Source organism: Falco peregrinus, chromosome 7 (genome assembly GCF_023634155.1).
Source record: "Falco peregrinus isolate bFalPer1 chromosome 7, bFalPer1.pri, whole genome shotgun sequence".
NCBI lineage: Eukaryota > Metazoa > Chordata > Aves > Falconiformes > Falconidae > Falco > Falco peregrinus.
In genome coordinates this window covers 91,443,162-91,463,149 of record NC_073727.1, presented here as the reverse complement: position 1 = coordinate 91,463,149, position 19,988 = coordinate 91,443,162, and the positions used below count along the sequence as shown (strand labels likewise).

Genomic DNA, 19,988 nt, shown 5'->3' with positions numbered 1-19,988 from the left:
ATATGGCCCAGTCCATAATCAATGACTTTCAGTGGGCTTTGAACAGAGTGTGAGGGGGCAGAAGAAGGCATGGTAAAACTGAAGGAAATAGAATTACCTTTCAAGTTTTATTGTATATTAGCATAAAGCTGTGCTAATACTGCAAAGTTTATGTAGGTATTTTGAAAAAAAAATGGTAAGCTTTTAAATGGAAAACCTCTGCTATGATGTATGACCTTGGCATCAATTTCAGAATTAAAAAGAGTCTAACAAGTAAGTACTTGAAGCAATACTGAAATGGCGTATGGCTCCAGATTGCAAAGAGCTTCCAAGCCCTAAAGAAAATCCTGTTTCTTGGTGTGGAAAATGTTTACAGTGGTGCTTTGTAGGTGCCTTCAATTATGATGCAAACAACCTTGGTTTTTAAAACACCTGTGGAAGACCTATTTAAAAGTTGATACAAATATTTAAATATTGACTTTACAAGTAAAAGGAGCTGTAGAAGCAGAGTAACTGAAGGATGATTTAGCTGAATCTTACATTTAAAAATATTAATAATGCATGTTAATTTATTTGCTACAGTATTCTTGTATGGAATTTTAAGTAGAAGAAAAGTTGCAGCCTCCTACCATGGCATTCCAGGGCAACCTCACTGTGCAAGCATGGGTTTAAAATATGTTATAAAGAAACAAAAGCTTTTAAATTGTCCCTGCTCTAGTCTAATTCTGATAAAGAAATTGGTTATTAATTTTTCTTTATCCTCAAAATTCAAGTTCAGAAACGTGATATTATATTTTTTCTATTGCACTTTACTTCTTTTTGATTCTTTTGAGCTATAAAAGGAAATGTGTATTAAGTGTCATTATAGTGATTTTGAGTTAAACAGCAGTGTTCTTTGTTTAGTATTATCTACCTGGAAGAAAAATGTATAGGGAAGAAAAATATGTTTCCTCACTCTTACTCCTGTTTCAGGGCTGAGTCCAAAATGTGGTTATAAGAACAAAATTCGGATGACAAATAGAAGGGAAATGATTAAATAGGAGTAGTAGGGTTTTTTTTTCTCTGTAAGTATTAAGGATAGAAAGGAAAAGATGATGTAAAACATGTTTTAAAGACCACTTTAGTAAAATCATTGTAAAATAAAAAGGATGCAGTGCACTTCGGATGGCACTGTATTTTTGTAGTGATAGCTATTCGGTATCTGCTGTTGTGTGTGTGTGTTTGTATTTCTGTAGTCATCAAGTGATGGCTACACAATGACAGTTACCTAGATGTTCTTTTGTTTGTTGCTGTTTTTTGGTCTGTGAGATGGACATACGCTTCAACTACCAGCTAAAATTGAAACATGTTTTTCAGTGAACAGCAGACTTTTGCTGTATCTGCCAGCTTCTGCCATCTCTTGCTTTCATCCCTATGTCTTAACATTTGTTAGCCTTGCAGAACACAACTTAGATACAAATCCTTTACTAGCTCTTCTATCAAAACCAAAAGTCTCAGCCACATCCTGGTGTTCAGGGGCAGTAAGTGCCTGCACATGTATGATAGAATTTTTTGGTCTTTTGATTATTTTGTTATTGATGGTGACATAAGCAAGAGAGAAGAAAGGGAGAATTTTGGCAAATTAAGCAATCTGCAGTGGTGGAAGTAAGAGAATGGGAAATCTTTACCTTTGCAGACTGAATACGCTTACTATATATTAACTTAAACAATATGAATGGAGTGTTCTGTCATGCCATGGTAATAAAGCCTTTTTTCATTTTTTAAAGTTTGCATTCTCCTCTTTGAAAAAGCAGAAATGAAAAAGAGAGAATGGAAAGACGAACTTCTGGAGGGCACACTTCGGCCCGTTTAGGAGTGTGGGTGAGTGTGGGTGACGGAGTCAGGTCCCTTGGCAGGCAGTCCTAAAAAGCAAAGGAGTCCAGGAAGGCTGGACATCCTTCAGGAAGGAAATGCTAAAGGTGCAGGAGCAGGTGGTCCCCATGTACTAGAAGATGAGCTGGTGGGGAAGACGACCAGCCTGGCTGAACAGAGATCTTTGGCTGGAACTCAGGAAAAAAGGAGAGTTTCTGACCCTTGGAAGAAGGGGCAGTGCACTCAGGAGGACTACAAGGGTGTCATGAGGTTATGCAGGGAGAAAATTAGTAGGGCCAGAGGCCAACTAGAACTTAGCCTGGCTACCACCGTAAAAGGCAACCAAAAATGTTTCTATAAATACATTAGCAACAGAAGGAGAGCCAAGTCCATCCTTTATTGGATGCAGGGGGAAACACAGTGAGACAAAGGCTGAGGAAAAGGCTGAGGTGCTGAATGCCACCTTTGCCTGAGTCTTTCATAGTAAGACCAGTTGTTGTCTGGGAACTCAGCCCGCTGAGGCAGAAGACAGGGCTGGGGAGCAGAATGAAGCCCCCATGATCCAAGGGGAAATGGTCAGTGACCTGCTACATCACTTAGACACACACAAGCCTATGGGGCCGGGTGGGATCCACCCGAGGGTGCTGAGGGAGCTGGCAGAAGTGCTCACCAAGCCCCTTCCCATGATTTATCAGCAGTGCTGGCTAACCGGGGAGGTCCCAGTTGAATGGAAGTTAGCAAATGTGACGCCCATCTACAAGAGGAGCTGGAAGCAGGATCCAGGGAACTACAGGGCTGTCAGCCTGACCTCGGTGCCAGGGCAGGTTATGGAGCAGGTCGTCCTCGGTGCCGTCATGTGGCACGTACAGGACAAGCAGTAGGTGATGCTGTCCAGCCAGCATGGGGTTATGAAAGGCAGGTCCTGCAAGACGAACCTGATCTCCTCCTGTGACAAGGTGACCTACTTGCTTAGTGGATGAAGGAAAGGCTGTGGGTGTTTTCTACCTGGACCTTATTGAAGCCTTTGACACCATCTCCCACAGCATTCTCCTGGAGTAACTGGCTGCTCATGGCCTGGGCGGGTGTGCTGTTCTCTGGGTAGAATCCCGTCTGGCTGGCTGAGCCCAGAGAGTGGTGGTGAATGGAATTAGATGCAGTTGGTGGCCGGCCACAAGGGTGTTCCCCAGGGCTCAGTACTGGAGCCAGTTCGGCTTAATGTCCTTGTCAATGATCTGGATGAGGGGATTGAGTGCACCCTCAGTGAGTTTGAAGATGACACCAAGTTGGGGGGAGTGCTGATCTGCTGGAGGGCAGGAAGGCTCTGCAGAGGGATCTGGACAGGCTGGATTGATGGTCCGAGGCCAGCTGTATGAGGTCCAACCGGGCTCAGTGCCAGGTCCTGCCCATGGGTCACACCAGCCCCACACAGCGCTACAGGCTTGGGGAAGGGTGGCTGGGAAGCTGCCGGGGGGAAAGGACCTGGGGGTGCTGGTCAACACGCAGCTGAACATGAGCCAGCAGTGTGCCCAGGTGTCCAAGGGGGCCAACAGCATCATGGCTTGTGTCAGACACAGTGTGGCCAGCAGGACCAGGGCAGTGACTGTCCCCCTGTACTGGGCACTGGTGAGGCTGCACCTTGAATCCTGGGTTCAGTTTGGGGCCCTTCACTTAGAGGTAGATGTAGAGGTGCTGGAGCGTGTCCAGAGAAGGGCAACCGAGCTGGTGAAGGGTCTGGAGCCCAAGTCCTGTGAGGAGCAGCTGAGGGCACTGCGGTTGTTTAGCCTGGAGAAAAGAAGGCTGAGTGGGGACCTTGTTGGTCTCTACAGCTGCCTGAAAGGCAAGTGGGCAGGTGGGTGTCAGCCTCTTCTCCCAGATAACAAGTGATAGGGCAAGAGGAAACGGCTTCAAGTTGTGCCAGGGGAAGTTTATATTGGATATTAGGAAAAATTTCTTTGCCGAAAGGGTTGTTAAGCATTGGGACAGGCTGCCCAGGGAGGTGGTTGAATCACCATTTCTGGTGCTATTTAAATGATTTGTAGACGTGGCACTTAGGGACATGGTTTGGTGGTGGACTTGGCAGTACGAGGTTAAGGGTTGGACTTTGTGAAAAGGTGTTTTCCAATGTAAATGAGTCTATGATTCTATGATTGCAGGAGTCCCAACTAGGAAATCTATGTTACTGCAGCATTCTCTGTAAACTGCTTTTTGAATCCTGCCAAGAAGTTGTGTTAGTAATCTTAAATGAATATACTACTTGCCTTCACATGTATTAGCACAAACTCTTAACTTTAGACAGCATCTTTCCTAAAGAGATGGCAGGATGAATGTGTATAAGGGATAACTACACTGGAAAAAATTGTTTGTATTTCAGAGAGATGTCAGAGAAAGACAGGTAACTGTGGGGGACAAAGGCATGGGGAAGGGCTTAGAATGTTTTGTTTTCATATATTTTATGTAAAAGTTTTCTGACTCCAGTTGCAATCTTATTTTTGTCTTTTTTAAAATTTTAAAATTAATTTTTTTTAAAATTAAATTTTAAATTCTTTCCCTTTCACAGATCTTGCTGTCTCATTACCACTCTAGAGTATATGATCATACCTTTCTTCAGTAAAGAACTTATGAAGCACATTGTGCAGATAGTATGGGATGTACTTGTTTGTGATGAGCTGGACTTAGTGACCCAGAAATTGTGTTCCCAGTCTTTACCATAAGATTATTTTGAACAGTTGCTTGTAGCTTGAGTAGTCATGCAGAATACAGACTTTTTGCTTCATACTTAGTGTAGTTACTTCCCAGTCCTACTCAGCTTCTTACAAATGTGAATGGTTGAAATGCTGAAGCTGTGAGCAGCTGATGGTATGCTGCTATTCTTTATATACTTAGATCTATCTACTTGTCAGGACTGTTACAGTGTGCTGCCTAGCCAAAAAGTAACAGCAATTTCCTAATAGTGTTTTTCTCATGTGTAGCAGAAGGCTGGTCCTTTAAAAATGATTGCTTTTCCCTGATGACACAATTGGATTATATATATAAAAATACACATAGATTTTGATTAAATTGGTATTGACGATTCTGGGTGGTTTTTTGTTTTTTAATCTTTTAACTGAATGGTGACATATTTTCATGTTGGATCAGTCTATGCAAGATATAGTAAGGGTAGTCGTATAATTTAACACCTGACACTTGCCCTCATTTGGAGTTCAGTACTGGAATAACACTTCCGAGTTTGATGTCCAGAGCTGCTTTTTTTAATGTCATTGTAGGACTTCAGGACTCCACCTGCTTCAGATGTTTTAGTATGCAAGAGTTTGAATGCTCACATTTGAAGTGGGTATCCTTAGTCAAAAATTGAAAAGTGCTCAGTAAAAAAGACCTAAGAAAGCAGGGAAGGAAGGAAGAGCTAGAAAGGAGTGTGTGTAGGCATGTAGGAATGCAGCTAGCTGTGGGCAAAGAGCCTGTAAAGAAAGGGAGCCAGGACTGCCTTGGTCAGCTGCAGCTCTGTCAGGGTACTGGGTGGGATCCCAAAATCTGCAAGTGAGAAATTGCAAGTGGATACATGTTTACTGCTCAAAAGCTGTAAGAGAACTGGGACACAGTTCTTTCAACTGTGAACTGCTGCTTTAAGAGTCTAGGGAGATCACAGTGTGAAGTTCATAGTCTTGTGTATGAAAGGGTATTTGTGGTACCCTTTTTTATTAAATAACAAAAGAAAAAATGATACTGAGTGTTAATTTTATCAAGTGGTGGGGTAGCCAGGTTGAAGAAGGGGAGAAGAAAAGAAATGGATGAGTCTTTCTATAGCAACTGTTCAGCGTCTGGTACTAATTCATCCACTGTTAATTTTGTTAATGTTGCAGCTGTCAGATGTTTTGTGAGGACAGATTGTGAGCATAACTATGGGGCCCTTCTGTTGGTTTTCCACTATGCTGAATATCAGGACTGCAGACTTCTGACTTGTCTGAAGACATAGTGACTAATGCAATACTGATGTATTAAGAGGACAGAAATTTTATTTTCTTTATTTGTTATGATTGAATAATTTTATTGGTGGAAGAAGCCTTAGATTTGTGTAGCAAGTAAATATTGCAGCATATAAGTGATGAGTCCAGAAAGTAGTTACAGAATTTAGATGCTCAAACCTGCACCAAACAAGTATTTAGAGGGGCATTATATTGCTACATTAACATGCAGGAGAAAATACTTGCCTAACAAAGGTTTTATTGGTGGTCACAAAATATACATAGGTCTTCCTTCCTCAAGGAGTATTCATCCTTCCTTCTCAGGTGCAGAAGTCAAGACAGAGGTTGGGACTGACAGAACAGAGGTCATGTGCAGTTAGGACTATCGATTGCTTTTAGAGGGAAGCCTAAACAATGCTTGGAGCATTCTGCATTTATTACTTCTAAGAGGAAATGCTAAGGGAAACTGAGGTAATGTTGTACCAGATTTAGGGGGTGAAGGAAACAGGATTTTTCTTATTAATTAGGAGTCTTCCTGAGCTTTTAACTTTAAAATGATATTGCTGTGGAGAAAAATCTCTTTTTGGAAAAGATTTCCAGCTTGCTTATTTTTCCCATTTGGCTTTTACCATTTAAAGATAATAGCAGCAGAACACACAGCTGATGTTTCCTTGACCAATTGTGAAGAATTATTTGGGATCACTGTTGTGCCGCCATGTGCCTTGCTGCTGGTGCTGTGACATGTTCAGAAGCTCTGTGACAGAGGAGATTGAACCTTGTTCATGCAGCAGCAGTGGAGGGATTGTACATCTTTAGTTCAGTTAGCTTTGTTGGAGTTCCCTTAATTTTAGGAACAAATTAACAAGCTGGATGGGTGAGGTTTATGAGTGCAAAGTAGATTAATTGCATATATAAGTAGTGTGCATTGGCAGGCATCATTTGCACTTGCTCCTAAGTTTTTTGTTCATTTCATCCACTCAGGAGGAAAACCTGTACAACATTTGGGACAACCCAAGTATTTGCAATCTGTGTGGTATTGGTGAGCTATGTAAGCAATGCTTGTAGATACAATGAAGGAGAAAACCAATAATTTCATTAGGTACATTGGAGGTGTATCCTCAGTACCAATGTTCATGTTAACCAGAATAGCGTGTTACGAGGTAAAGCCAGGTTGGAGCTTTAGGGAGAGGTAACAAAAATAGGAAGCTTTCAGGTCAAGAGGGACATGAATATTGGGAGTTTAGGCAGGAGAGGACATGAAAAGGAGGCATGACAGCAAGAGAAGAAAATAAATGATAGAAGATAAATTAGCTGTGCTTATTTAACTGCCCTCATAAGAGTTCAAGGAGCTGTCTGTGAAACTGAAGTGCAACAGATTTACAGCCAGGGGAAAAAAAAAAAGTGTTTTTTTTTAAAACATATTATATAGAGTTGACCTGTAGAACTTTGCCATCACAGAGCACTATTAAAAATCTTAGCAAGACTTAAAGGAAGAAAGAAAAGTTAGATGTTCATATAAAGAGAAATCTTTTTTTATAGGGATGCAAGACTTCACGCCTAAAGGCCTTCACCTGGCTGCCAGCTAGTAGGAAGAAATTTCCCGAGACAGTTATTTCCATTACTTGTTAAAAAGACCTGTATTTTCCTCCTGATGGTCAAGTGGGAAATAGCTCTGCTGTGGCATGTCAGCTATTGTGTCGGTTCAGAGCTACTTCTAAGAAGTGCTTTTTGCTCAGGTACCAGGGTTCTGGTGCATCGTAAGAGAGTAATGTTTCCTCACTTATCTTCAGGGAGAAGGTGAGACAGGAAAAGATGGAATTAATCAGCCAGCACATCCAAACGAGAGCTAAGTGCTGTCTATCCATGCCATTGAGATAGGACAGGCATGTCTGGTGTTGTTATTTGTTAGTTACATGAGGGGGCAAGCCCATGTTTGGTTGGGTTTTTTCCTGCCAAGTACCTCGTGGTAGCAGAGCTCTTATGTCTGTGGGGCAGATATAGAATTTAGCTCTCTTTTCTGTATAGTGCTGCATATAACTTGGGATCACTAATGAGAGTGATTGCTTTAGGAAGAACAAAACTTTACATTCTAGCTGTTCTGTAATGGCAGTGAATACATATTCAATAATGTCACTTGGAAAGGTAAGTCCTGTGAATTGTGGTAGCTTTTATAGACTGGCCCTTTGCATGCTTTTTTGGAACTTTCATTGGTAACTGCTCAGTCTTGAGAGATGAACATCTTCATCTGCAGATAAGCAAAATTTCTTCTCTTAGGGTAACCTTAAGTAAGCATTTTAGTTTGCTTCTCTATAGTGTACCGTAGTATTACAGGGCTTCCTCTGCATTTTGTACCACTGGAAAAAATCAAATAGTATGTTCTGTTTTCTGTTTTCAAGCACTTACTATTGTTCCTAAAGTTTTCCAAGGTATTAGGCTGCTTTCTGCTGAAAGGTGGTACTGATTGAAAGGATGGTTTTGGAGAGGATTTTTATTAGACAGTAAAGGTATGGCAGTTCTGTGCAGTATGATTGAATGACTGTAATTGTATCCCAGTTTTGCTTTTGAAGCAGCTTAATTTCCCTCAGATTAATATTATATAGGAATGAGAAGTATTAATATTTAGAGGACTGGGTTTTTTTTCCTTTTAAGAAGTACGGTATTGTGTAGGTTTTGTTATTAAAACATTGCAGGAAGCAGATCATAATGAAAAGTATTTCTTCAACTGACAGTCAAGCAATTATAACTGGTCTCCAGATGAGTAATGAGAGGCTAGATAAGTGTATGCATGTAGATGTCACAGTTGTCCTTCACCACTTATGGCCATTAGCAGGAGTTCAACCTGTTCTGTCATTATCCTGCTGACACTGTACAACAGGTTGTACTGCATTGGCACTGGCTTCCATATGTCAGCACATCTGTGAGCGGTCAACTCAACCAACCATCTTCAAGTCCCCCACTTTTGCCAAGGATCTTGCTTGAAGCATATTTTCAAGGAGACGAGAGCGCACATCTTTTAGTTGTCAGATTTCTGTGTATCAGCATGTTTTAATTCCTTTTTTTCCCCCTAATACTGGTATGTAAGTGTAGGAGTTTTCCAGTAAATGCATTGTTTGGTGTGAAATTCCCTCCCTCCCTCCCTCCCCTTTGTTTATGGTTTTTTTTTTGGTTTTCTATTGTGGTTTCCCCCCAAAAACAAATTCACTGATCTCAAATGTTTTTCCACAGAACATCAGATATTTAGAATTATACACAGCATTATATAGAATGCTATGTACATGAACGACAGATTAACCACATGTTAAGCAGTGTTAATAATGACATCATTTGTCAGTCCAAATAAATGACTTAAACCTTACACAGCATCTTTACAGGTCACTTTCTTTGCCACTTCACTTCTAAAGTGGTAGCTGTTACATTCCCATCATCCTTTTTGCCTTTAAAATTCAGGCATGTAGACTGATGTGAGATTGGAAGAAGATATAGTACAAGCACAGAGAATCCTAAATAATCTTGCCCTTGTAGATTCATTATGTGCTAATAAAATGAAGACTTAAGAGAAACAAAAAGCTGCCATGGCTGAGTTAATTTTCCCCCCTTTTCATTTAAGCTAATAAACCTATGTGGAACATGAGTAAACTATTTTCCCTTTAAATATAACTTGTAAATTTCCATCTGAAATGATTACTGCTTGTTCATCAGTGAGAGGTTACACTGCAAACCATAAACAAGTTACGAAAGGTACGCGTGGGGCTTTTTTCTGATTTGTGTCGGAAGATCTAGCTCAGTGAGGTGTGCCTGCTATGAAAAAAACCTCCTGTAACAGTGATGGGTTTTTTGCTTGCTTCTTTCTCAAGTAATTATTGTTTTTCTTTTTTTACTATAATGTCTTTTGCAGTGGCGCTGCTTCTGTGGCAATAAAGAAAAATATAAAAATCCCTATTAGTACCAGGATCCAGGTTGTGTAAATGCAAGATTTTGTTTTCTTGCCTTACACTGGAGTTACTAATGTGCATATATTGGAGGAGACAGGTTGAATATTCTCATTGATTCTCACTCTCTCATGAAGACTAGAAATTTCTCATAAATAAAACTCATGATAATACCGTGGGTAGCTAATTAAGTTTCTCAGAATTGAACATTTCAGCATCTGGGTTAAAAAAAAAAAAAAAAAAAAAAAGGATTCTTTCAGATTTCTGGCCATTCAATGAAAGAAACAATGACAAAACTGTTTTAGCAAATTAAAAAGTGAAATTGTACATGCATGTACACATGTGCATGCAGGTACATGTGTTATTTATTTTTTTAATGTATATTGAGTGTTTTATTGGATCAGTACTTTTCAGAATATATTTGGTTTTTACAATTAATTGGAAACAAAACATTTGTTATTAATAGAAGCAAAAATTCACATTTTAATAATATTAAACAAAATATTTAATTTTTAAGAGGCGAATTTGAAATGTGAATATTTTTTAGATTTTAAAATCGATTTTTGAGGTTGACCTGTGCATGCAAAAAAATTTTGACTTTAAAAAGAATGCTTTAAAAAAAAATCACCCACTCTGCTGATTCCAGATTTTCAGTAAGCCTCATAGAGCAGCACTGTTAAATCACTTTTAACTAGGGATGTTGTCAACTTTGTGTCAAAAAGTAGGTACAAATACAAATGTAAAAGTATCATATTTGTAAATGTGAATATGTTGTTTTGCATATGCAGGTCCAGATTTATTCCACTTAATTTTAGGCACTGACCTTAGAAGCCTTGTCACCTTAGATCCTTCTCCAGTTACATCCCAAAGCGCCTCCAGCGAGCAGTTCAAAACTGAGACCTTTGTGTTACTATCCTGCCTGTAGCCCAGGGCTGCTGTGCCTTAGCTTGGCAGCTTGACATCTTGCCCAGCTTTAAGTTCTACTGTTGTAAGCACGTTGCACGTCTGATGCATTTTCTGATCGCCTTTAATTTCTCCTGTCTGTGAGCACAAACTTCCAAGGTGAACCTGAGCAGCTTTAGTGTATAAGTGGGAAAGAAACTTCACCTTCAGGAACCCTAGAACAGCTGAGGAGCATGGCTGGGCAAGTAAGATCATTGTGCCTGGAGAAAATACTGATACATATTTACAGTTGGATGTACTGGTTAGCCAGAGCACACAGTGTGAGGTTGAAAATGAAAACTAGCTATTAAACTATGCGTTTAATCAAATGGGGTAAGTGTGTGTTTGGGTTTTTTGGCTGCTCTGCCAGTTTGATAAACTTCCTGCGTGAGCTCTGCTCAGCCAGTTGTCTCCTGTGCTAGATCTTGGAAAGAGGTGCACAGGGTTACACCTCCGTGTGCTCTTCTCAGTCTGCAGTGAGAGTCACAGCTGCCATTTGGTGGCATTACTGGAAATGCAAAAAAAACATCCTTTCAAATCCTATTTTAGATGAATTGGTCTAGGACTGTAATTGAAGATTTAAAGGGTAAGTTGCCTGGAAAGACAGGTATGGTTTGGCCAGTAAGTTACAGGTAATGTGAATAGAGATATGTTGATACTGAATATTTACGCAGTTTCACTTGGGGCTGCAGGAAGCTGGAGATTGAAATTGTTTAGGAGAAGCCTTCTAGCCATGGTTATCTTAGTAAGAATAACACCTTAAGGATCTGTCCGTATATTCATAGGTGTATTTTTAATTTCTGTGTAATCTGTGCTGCAAAATACGGTATTTAAAGTATGTTTAGATGCTGTCAGTAGTAAAGAAGGAGTCTGTGGTTTTTAAATAGCAGTGGTTGGGACTACTGAATGGCTGTTTTATGAACAGATGCAATGTCACCCCTGTGCAGTTGATTAAAACATCACTCGTGTAAATGGTAGTGTAGTTTGAAACAGATGTTTTTCCTGTTTTGGTTTGTGAGAGTCATACAGATGCTGCTGGTGGTCTAAAAAGATTAAAAAAGAATCACCTTTCCTGTGGAGCCCTTGGTTTTTGTTTGTCCTACATAGTAAAGCGCAAGGGTACAAACTTAGCCAGCATCAGTGTCCCTTCCATGTCCTTGGGCTGACTCACAAGCTGGCTCATCTCTGCTGGTGCTGTGGCCAGATACCATGGAGGACGACAGCTTGAAGGAGGGTGTAGTCTGAGAGAACAAGGGTGACACCAGATGTGTATTTGCTAAGGCATGTAGACCCTTTCCTTCGAGACTTTTAATTTATAGACAGGAAGGTTTGGAAGTATGCTGATTTTTTTTTAAATAAGTTGTTGCAGTCTTTGGCAATTTAGATGTCTGCTTAACCTGAGTAGCCAGTATGTATTATTCTTTAAGGCGGGCTTGTAGTATGGGAGTTTCAGGCAGTCATTTGCTATCACATATCCAAAAAGTAATGATGTTACTATTTATGCAGAAGCGGTATCTTTTCAGTTGCAGCCCTAATACTGTTTAGCTTGTGTGGATTTCATAAAACAAAAAAACCCTCCTTCATTCAACTTTATTGTAAAAAGGAGGACTGTGGCACACAGTTATACAAGAGGTACTTACCATTCACCTCACAAACAAAATCACAACTGGAGATCTACAGCCTTGTGCCTTTCTCCTGCAGGCCACGTCACATGCTCAGCCCGAGATGCTGTGCTGGTGTTGTGGGGATGGCAAGGGAAATCCCTGCAGGGGCTGTTGTGCAGGAGCAGTTCTGAGGGGCTTGGGGCTGGTTTATCTGCCTACCTGTGCTTACAGATGCAGTATGGGAATGAGGCTTTAAAAGCTTCTTCCAAGTGTTAGAAAGTTTGGATGGAATGGACCAAACTATTACCCATCTTCTAAACCTGATTAGCGCCAGAAAAGAGCATTGTATCTGGATTTTCTTTTTAATGCTGGTTATTCAGATTAGTAAAGTAAATGAATGTTGATAGGAAAAGTAGCAATATTAAATTACAGTAACATTGTAGATCATTTATGATCTTCATGGGTTGTCCAGGTAACTTGTTTTTGGTGCCCTCAGGTTATTGCAAAAAAGCTGAAATTTGTGATGTTTTTGTATTCAATGTGCACTGAGAGCAAATACTTGATATGTTTTGTTGTTGTGATGGGTAAGGAAGGTTCCACTAAATTAGCGGAGAAGACTTGTGAAATTTGAACCTCTGTCATCTCAGATTTCTTTGCTGTCAAAACCAGTTGGGAATACAATTCCCATAAACAGCTTTTGGGTGGCGGGTGGTGGAATCAGACAGTGCGTAGCCAATTTATTACCTGTCTTTGCGAACACAATAGTTTTTAGAATCTGGATTCAAATGTATTGTTGCAATTAAAACCACTGTAAAGAGATTATCTCATTGGTTTCAGGCTCTCTCCATTTTAGGTATGAAGCTACGTTTTGTTTGCTTCTGGTAATACTACATGTTTTAGTATGAATTTCAGTGTGAAGTATTGTAGTTAGACTGTAGAACAGGAGTTTGGTTGTGGATACTGTGTGAGTTGATAATTCATGATGCTAAAAGGTCTGTTTTTAAACTTCTGTGAAGCAACTCTGAAGGGTAACTCTTACCTAATAATGTAAGAGTGATTAACCTTTCCTACCCAGAAAAACCCAACCCCAAACCCTAACTTTTCTGATTAGAAATGCTCTTAGAATGGAGATCCCATGTTTAGAGCATTTATTGCCTATATATGTAATATTAATTGAAGAAATATAGCATAAATAAAAGTGAATACAGTGTAAATTACATATATCAGGATATCATAATTTTCTCTTAAGTTTTCTTAATAGCATTTAAAATTCATATGCTATGTGATATTTACCACCTTGCTCATTGACTTACTCATTGTTCAGTAAGATAAAGATTACTGGATTGATTGACTGTGGAGCCATTTGGAAGGGGTGATTATGCATACTTTTGTTTAAGAAGTTAAGAAATTCTCATTTGGATTCTGATGCACAGTTTTTGTTTGCTTGTTTTTTGAATAGCCTTGTGACTTCCATTTCAAGTTCGTGATTTTCCAGTTCAGATTATAGTGCTGTTTCTGGTTTACTGTATACAGACTGTTTTATGTACATTTGAGATTTCTCTTTGATAGAGAGAAGGGTGAGATAGCAAGGGAGGTTAAGCACTTTGAAAATCTTTTCTCCTCCATGACATTGGGAATAGCTGGTGATATAGAAGCACGAGTGTAGTCTGTCAGGACAGTGCTGCTATCATGGATGAAACTCTACTGGCAAAGCTATATTTTAGTCAAGCCATACCCAACAGGGTCAAAATGGTTCCCAGGTTAAAGTGCAGCCTGGTTGATGACATTGCTGCCACGTGAGGAGCAGCCTAAAACCCCACGAGGTCCAGCAGGGATTGTACCTATCTGTACTGCCAGCCAGCATCCAGCAAGAGTCTGCTGTAGACCCTGTCTCATTAAGACCCCCCCAAGGTAAATCTAAATTCCTTACTCTTCTTTCACAGGGCTCCTCGATTTAAGGGGTTCCAGCAACAGGACAGCCAGGAGCTTCTTCATTATCTGTTGGATGCGATGAGGATTGAAGAAACAAAGGTAACGTCTTTGTGCGTGTTTTTAAAAAACTTACTTGACTGTATGGAGAGCTGCCTAGTCATTGCATCAATGTTCTTCATGTTCTTAATGTTTTAGAGATATACTTAATGAAGTAAGAGTGGCTATTTTTGTTACCTTGAGAAAAATAATGACTTTTTTGAAAGACGTTTTAATGATGTTCATGTTGATATGTTAAAATTGCTGATTGGAATGAAAGTTTCAGTCAGCAATAGAAAGAGTATGGTAATTGGATCGTGGTAACTTTAGGAATCTGAATTGTTTGCCTTTATTTAAAAAAGAATAAAATGATCAAACAAAAGGACTTCCGAGGAGTCAAGAAGGTAGAAGTAGGACTTCTGATTTAGCTGACAAAGTGAATTTTAGAGCTTTGGGATGGAAATCAGCAGCTCCTAGCTGTGGGCCTGCCCACAATTTTCGTTGAAATCTAGTTCAACGGGAAAAAAAAAAGGACAAAAATAAAATCTTGCAAAGCTCTTGTATGTATCTCTTGAAAGTTTGAAGAACTACTTGCTTTATAAATAAGGTGCTGCTTTTCATTCCTTAAAATTTACAGCTAAGCCTGCAAAGTATATAGTTCATTATATTAAATATGCCCCTGTTTGGTTTTTTTTGTTTCTTTTCCTTCATTATTTCTGCCTCCTGCATTGTTGAATGCAAGAAAGAGTGTTTGCTTGCTTGAACTATTTTGACCATATCAGATCTCATCTGCCTGACCCTTCTGTCTTGGACCCTTCTTTTTCAGATGATATTTTGATAAATAGCTTTTTCTAAGTCTCCTCAAAAGGAGGGCCTTAAATCTCATACTGACCAGCATACTTCCTCTTCCCTCTCATTTAGTAATATGAATGCCATGATTCTGAGCTGAATTATCTTGCAGATAAGATACAAAGCTGTGTCTGAGCCTAGCCCTAGAGCACAGCTGAACAAATCCCCATCCTCCTAGATTATATTAATATATATTGGTCTTGTCAGCAGTATACTTGATCGTAAACAGAACTGAACCTACAGGGAGAAACAGCTAAACCTTGACACTGTTAGGCTTTCAAAATTGTGTTGAACAGGGCACAAACCAGAAGCAGCTAACTTCTGTTAGAAAAGAGTTACCATGTTTTTGCAGCAAGGGGAAAGTTTATTATTCTGTTTTGTTGGTTTTCATGTGTTAAAAGGTGGAAACTATATTTGCCTCACAAATGAGGATTCACTGAAAGCAGGATTATTACAGTTACTAAACTTCTTCTCTAGTAGGTGATTGTGCTTTCTGCTCAAGTCAGTCTCCTGTATTTGTCTTTGCCTTTTGAATCTGTTATTATTAGAGAGCAGTGACAGCTACCGTAGCTACCGCAAAAGAGTAATGGAAGATGGTGAGAATTTTAAGTGACCTTTTGGGCAGTATTTCTGCTTTCCCCATCACCAGGCAGGGAGAAGTTGGTCCCATCCTGCCCTGCAATTACACCCTTCTGCTGCTCTAATGGTGCATTACTGCAGACAAGTCTTTATCCCCTCAGGCTGCTCCTCCGCCACAGACAGTACTAGTAAAAGCTTTGCCTCTCCTTTTTTTTTTTTTGTTTTGTTTGTTTTGCTTTGTTTTTGTGATTATCCTGTGGTTTGGGCTTGTAGATGGTGTGCCAAAATGGCAAACGTCAAGCAGGTGGTGAGCGCTGGCTGCTGTGCCGGCCGGACACAGGCAGGAGCAGCCCCCATGGCCTCCCCACCACGTGGGCTCCGGCTGGGGACAGCCTGCAGCAGCATGTCTGCCACCAGAATCCTGTAGCAGGGGTTACAGCCACTAACCTTTCTCTTTCATGCCACGTTGAAACTTTATTCTCCCAAGAGGGAACAGCCCTGCTGAAAAGGCAGCCAGCTGCTTTGCCATCCACCTGCAAGAGAGCTGAACGTGGACATCCTTGCTCCCCTGTTCCTACCGGGATTAATTATTTTAAACCCTAAGAGTTTTGATGAGGAATACATATGACACATAACATGGTACTAGTTATAGTAACTAACAAAAAACCACAGTGCACCTTTGCTGCTTCTCTGTGTTTTTGTATCTTGTAGCCAACACCAGCATTGAACTTTTTCCTATCCCTGTAAAGGAAGTTAGAATGTGCATATGTACACAAGTGGATTTTTAAGATAAAAGCTTGTTGATACTGCAAGAAGGATGACATAGCTCTGCCGTTTCCAGCAATGTGGGCTGGAGATGGTTTCATACCAGGGCCTGAAGTGGCTGAACCCTGTTGCTAATTGATTAATGTCTGCTGCCATTGTCCGCAGCACCCTGCCCATTCAAAGGCTATGTCTTTCTTTGACCTAAATAAATGGTTCAACGGGCTAATCCCAACAAAAGGGTTGCTTATGGCCCTAAACCCATTTATGGTGCTCAACTTCATGAATTACCTATTGATTAGTCCTTTTAGTATATTGTTGGCTTTAAGATGAACAAAGCTGAGCTCTGGGCAGCAGGAGTTAATTCACAAGCTAGGTCACATACTCATAAGGTTGGAGTATGACTTGGTCTGATGGGTGCCTGAACTGGAAATCAAACCTCTAATGCTGTCTGTCATCCTGACACTTTTGTAACATATGGCTTGAAAGTGTACTTTGCTGCCTGCAAACAGGAGCTATTTATTATTATTTTCATGTTATGACGTAGGGTTTCACTTACTTGCAGAAAGTTTGGTATTGCCATTTGTCTCTAGACTGGTACTTTGCTCTAAGCGTGACTTCAGCAACACATTTAACTATAAATGCCATTTGCACAGTGACACGGGAGACTCAGACATGTTACTGGAGTTTGTGGATTAGAGAGCCAGTACCTTTGCCCAGAAAAAGGGAAGCCTGGGTCATGCACGCTACAGTGGTCCCCTGTGCCGTTCATCCTCCTGCTTCCCTCTGTGCTGCTTACCAGAGGTTGGGCTGAGCTGCCTTTTGTCCTGGCCCGTGCAGTTCTGCTTGCCAGGGGACACCTCTCAGGAACACAGCATCTCCTCATCCCAGGGCAACTGAGAAACAGTTGTCTTGAGGTGCAGCTACAGCTCACCGGCATGAATTTGCTTCTTCCTGATTCTTCTCTCGAAAAATGTAGTTTTTACAGGGTTTTGAGCAAATGTGATGACATTTATATGGATTCATAAAAAGTTTTTTATCTCTCCTAAGGTTTTCTACCATAAGTCCAAAATGTGCAGTGTTAGAAAATAAATGTAAGTAATAAAAATACTGCCCAAATGGAGTCATTGAAACTGGCTATTGAAAGATATTAAAAAGCTGCCTTCAAGTATTTTGTATCCTAGTCAATCAGTAACAGTCCGTTCTTCAGTATATTCCACCCCCCAGCACCCCCCAACAGTGGAAGAAACAGATGGTATTTGTTCACTAAAAATCTCGTAGTTCTTGGTAACCTGTTGAGTGCTCTCCAGTGGCTCCCTTTTTAAGGGCAGGAAGTTTTTGGATGGTTATGTACTGAAAAGCTCATGTAGTTTTGACACTGCTAGTGAATAACAACAGTAGTTTTAAAATACTGTTAAAATACTGTTTAAAATACTGTTAAAATACTGTTATGCTTATTTTATGGAAATAAGAGTAGATAAAATCTAATCATAGTTTTTAGAATGTTTACACTTAAAATACTTGCTGAATGTATTTTTTTTAATTATAGCGTATACAAACTGGTATCTTAAAAGCATTTAATAATCCAACTACTAAGACAGCAGATGAAGAAACTAGAAGAAGAGTCAAAGGTATGCAATGCTTTATTGAAAACTTTTAAAAATGCACAGGTTTTTAAATACCATTTCCTTCATAACTATTGCAACAGCAATCCCGATGTAGTTGAAAGACTTTTATTCTGTATTATTCTGGTGCCACCTAGTGTGTATCTAAAGTTCAGAGAGCTTAGTATTTGCTGATTTGCATCTTTGTATCCAGGATAAAGGATTCCACTGTATTTATAATGTCTCCTCTAATGATAGATAGAATTTAATTTTGTTTTCTAAAATAGCCTGCTGCATCTTCAGGTTTGTTGTATGGCCACAATTATTGTATCACTCAGAGAGGCCACTTCCCATAAATAAAACAGATTTGACTAATACTGCGAGCACTTTAAATATGATTACAAAGCCAAGATAGGAAGCTGTTTCAAAAGAAGGCATGTTTTTTCAAAACAAGAGGTTTTTAAATTTTTCTGTGTGTGTATGTTTATACAAAAGTTTTAATTTGGGGGATTTTGTTTTAATTAAAGTCTTAATAATGATTAAGCTCTTTTGAAAGTCACCCTTCCCAAATCTGCAACAGTTAAGTCATAGAGATGTATTAGAACAGGCTTTTGTCATGTTTTTTAGAGTTTTATAGTTTCAAAAACCATTCAGAAAGGGTGACAACCTGTCTGCTACCCTAGTGTCTATATCAAGGCAATACAATATTACTTATTCAAAAGAAAACTGAGATTTTATTTAAAAGGCTTCTTCTTGAGAGGTACAGTATTATTAGCTTGTTACAGTAGGTCGGGAAGGGAAAGATAAAAGGGAACCATCTCATTAAAATATTTTTGAATGTTGAGATAATACAGTATATGATGCATTAGTTATTGTGTTCAAAACATTTTGAATACATTTAAAAATTGTGCTTTCATAATATATCTTAGAATTTTGTTGTACTTACAGTGTGGCATTGGATCTGTTATTTTTCACATTTAAAAAAGGCAATGTTTTTTCAGCGTATGGAAGAGAGGGTGTGAAGATGAACTTCATAGATAGGATCTTTGTTGGTGAATTGACTAGCACTGTCATGTGTGAGGAATGTGAAAATGTAGGTATTCTGGAATTTGGTTTGATGTGGAATAGATCATATACTGGTTTGATTACATTGTCTTGAAAGTATAAAATTGTATTGCCAATTTTATACTTGTTTGTTTGTAAAAACAAGACTTTATTGAAAGTTTCTCATTTAGAATGATTTATTCCTTCTTTAAAGCATTATCCTCCCAAACCTAAGAAGAGGAGTCCTTTGAATTCCAAAAGGATTCAAGTACTGGGCTTGATTTTACATCTGACTTAAGGCTGGAGGTTCCAAATTCTATAATTATCTGTGTTATAGCCCAGCTTTGTCTGATATTTTTAAAACATCTACCTATCTTAAAACAAATCCTCCTGTCTGCTTTTCTGGGATATGCCTGAAAATTGGGAATTACTTACTTTGAATTAGTGTGAGTGGGGAAATGCTAAAATGACTTCTTTTTTCACTGAAAGTATTTTTGATAATTAACATAACCCTAATGAACAGCATATTCCTTTCATAATTAATATTACTGACATTTCATCATAAATGCTTTCCATGATCCTTATAATTTTCTTTAACTTTGGAAGAGAAAAATCTTATTTGCATGACTTTTCTAACTGAATGTTACATTTCTGTTTGGTTTAAAACATTATATTTCATATTATAGAGATTAAGTAAGTCAATCAGTCTGAATAATTAAGCACAGTCCTGCAGTGCCAGGTAAACTTTCCTGTGTGTGATGTGCGGATTACACTTATGTGCTGCTGGTCTCAATGAAGAACTTTGACTATATAAAAAATAGAGGTTGTATGTATTTTGTGTGTCCCATTTATTTTTGCTGGATTTTTATATTCTGCCTGCACAGGACTTGGGACTTCGCTAGCTGTAAGCCTTTGAGG

General features: G+C 39.3%; 1 protein-coding gene across 16 annotated transcripts in view; it reads left to right on the top strand.

The window, feature by feature from the left end:
* Positions 1-19,988, top strand: part of USP45 (ubiquitin specific peptidase 45) — a 60,300-nt gene that overhangs the window by 26,356 nt on the left and 13,956 nt on the right. For 8 of the 16 annotated variants that reach the window (XM_055811278.1, XM_055811277.1, XM_055811276.1 and 5 more), the window contains 3 exons: positions 14,208-14,295; positions 17,972-18,053; positions 19,013-19,119. In XM_055811278.1, coding sequence (XP_055667253.1) covers positions 14,208-14,295; positions 17,972-18,053; positions 19,013-19,119 — 277 coding nt within the window. Of the gene's footprint in view, positions 1-6,113; positions 6,260-14,207; positions 14,296-17,472; positions 17,517-17,971; positions 18,054-19,012; positions 19,120-19,988 lie in introns of those variants that run through there. The other 8 variants (XM_055811284.1, XM_055811285.1, XM_027785950.2 and 5 more) reach the window with 4 other exon arrangements.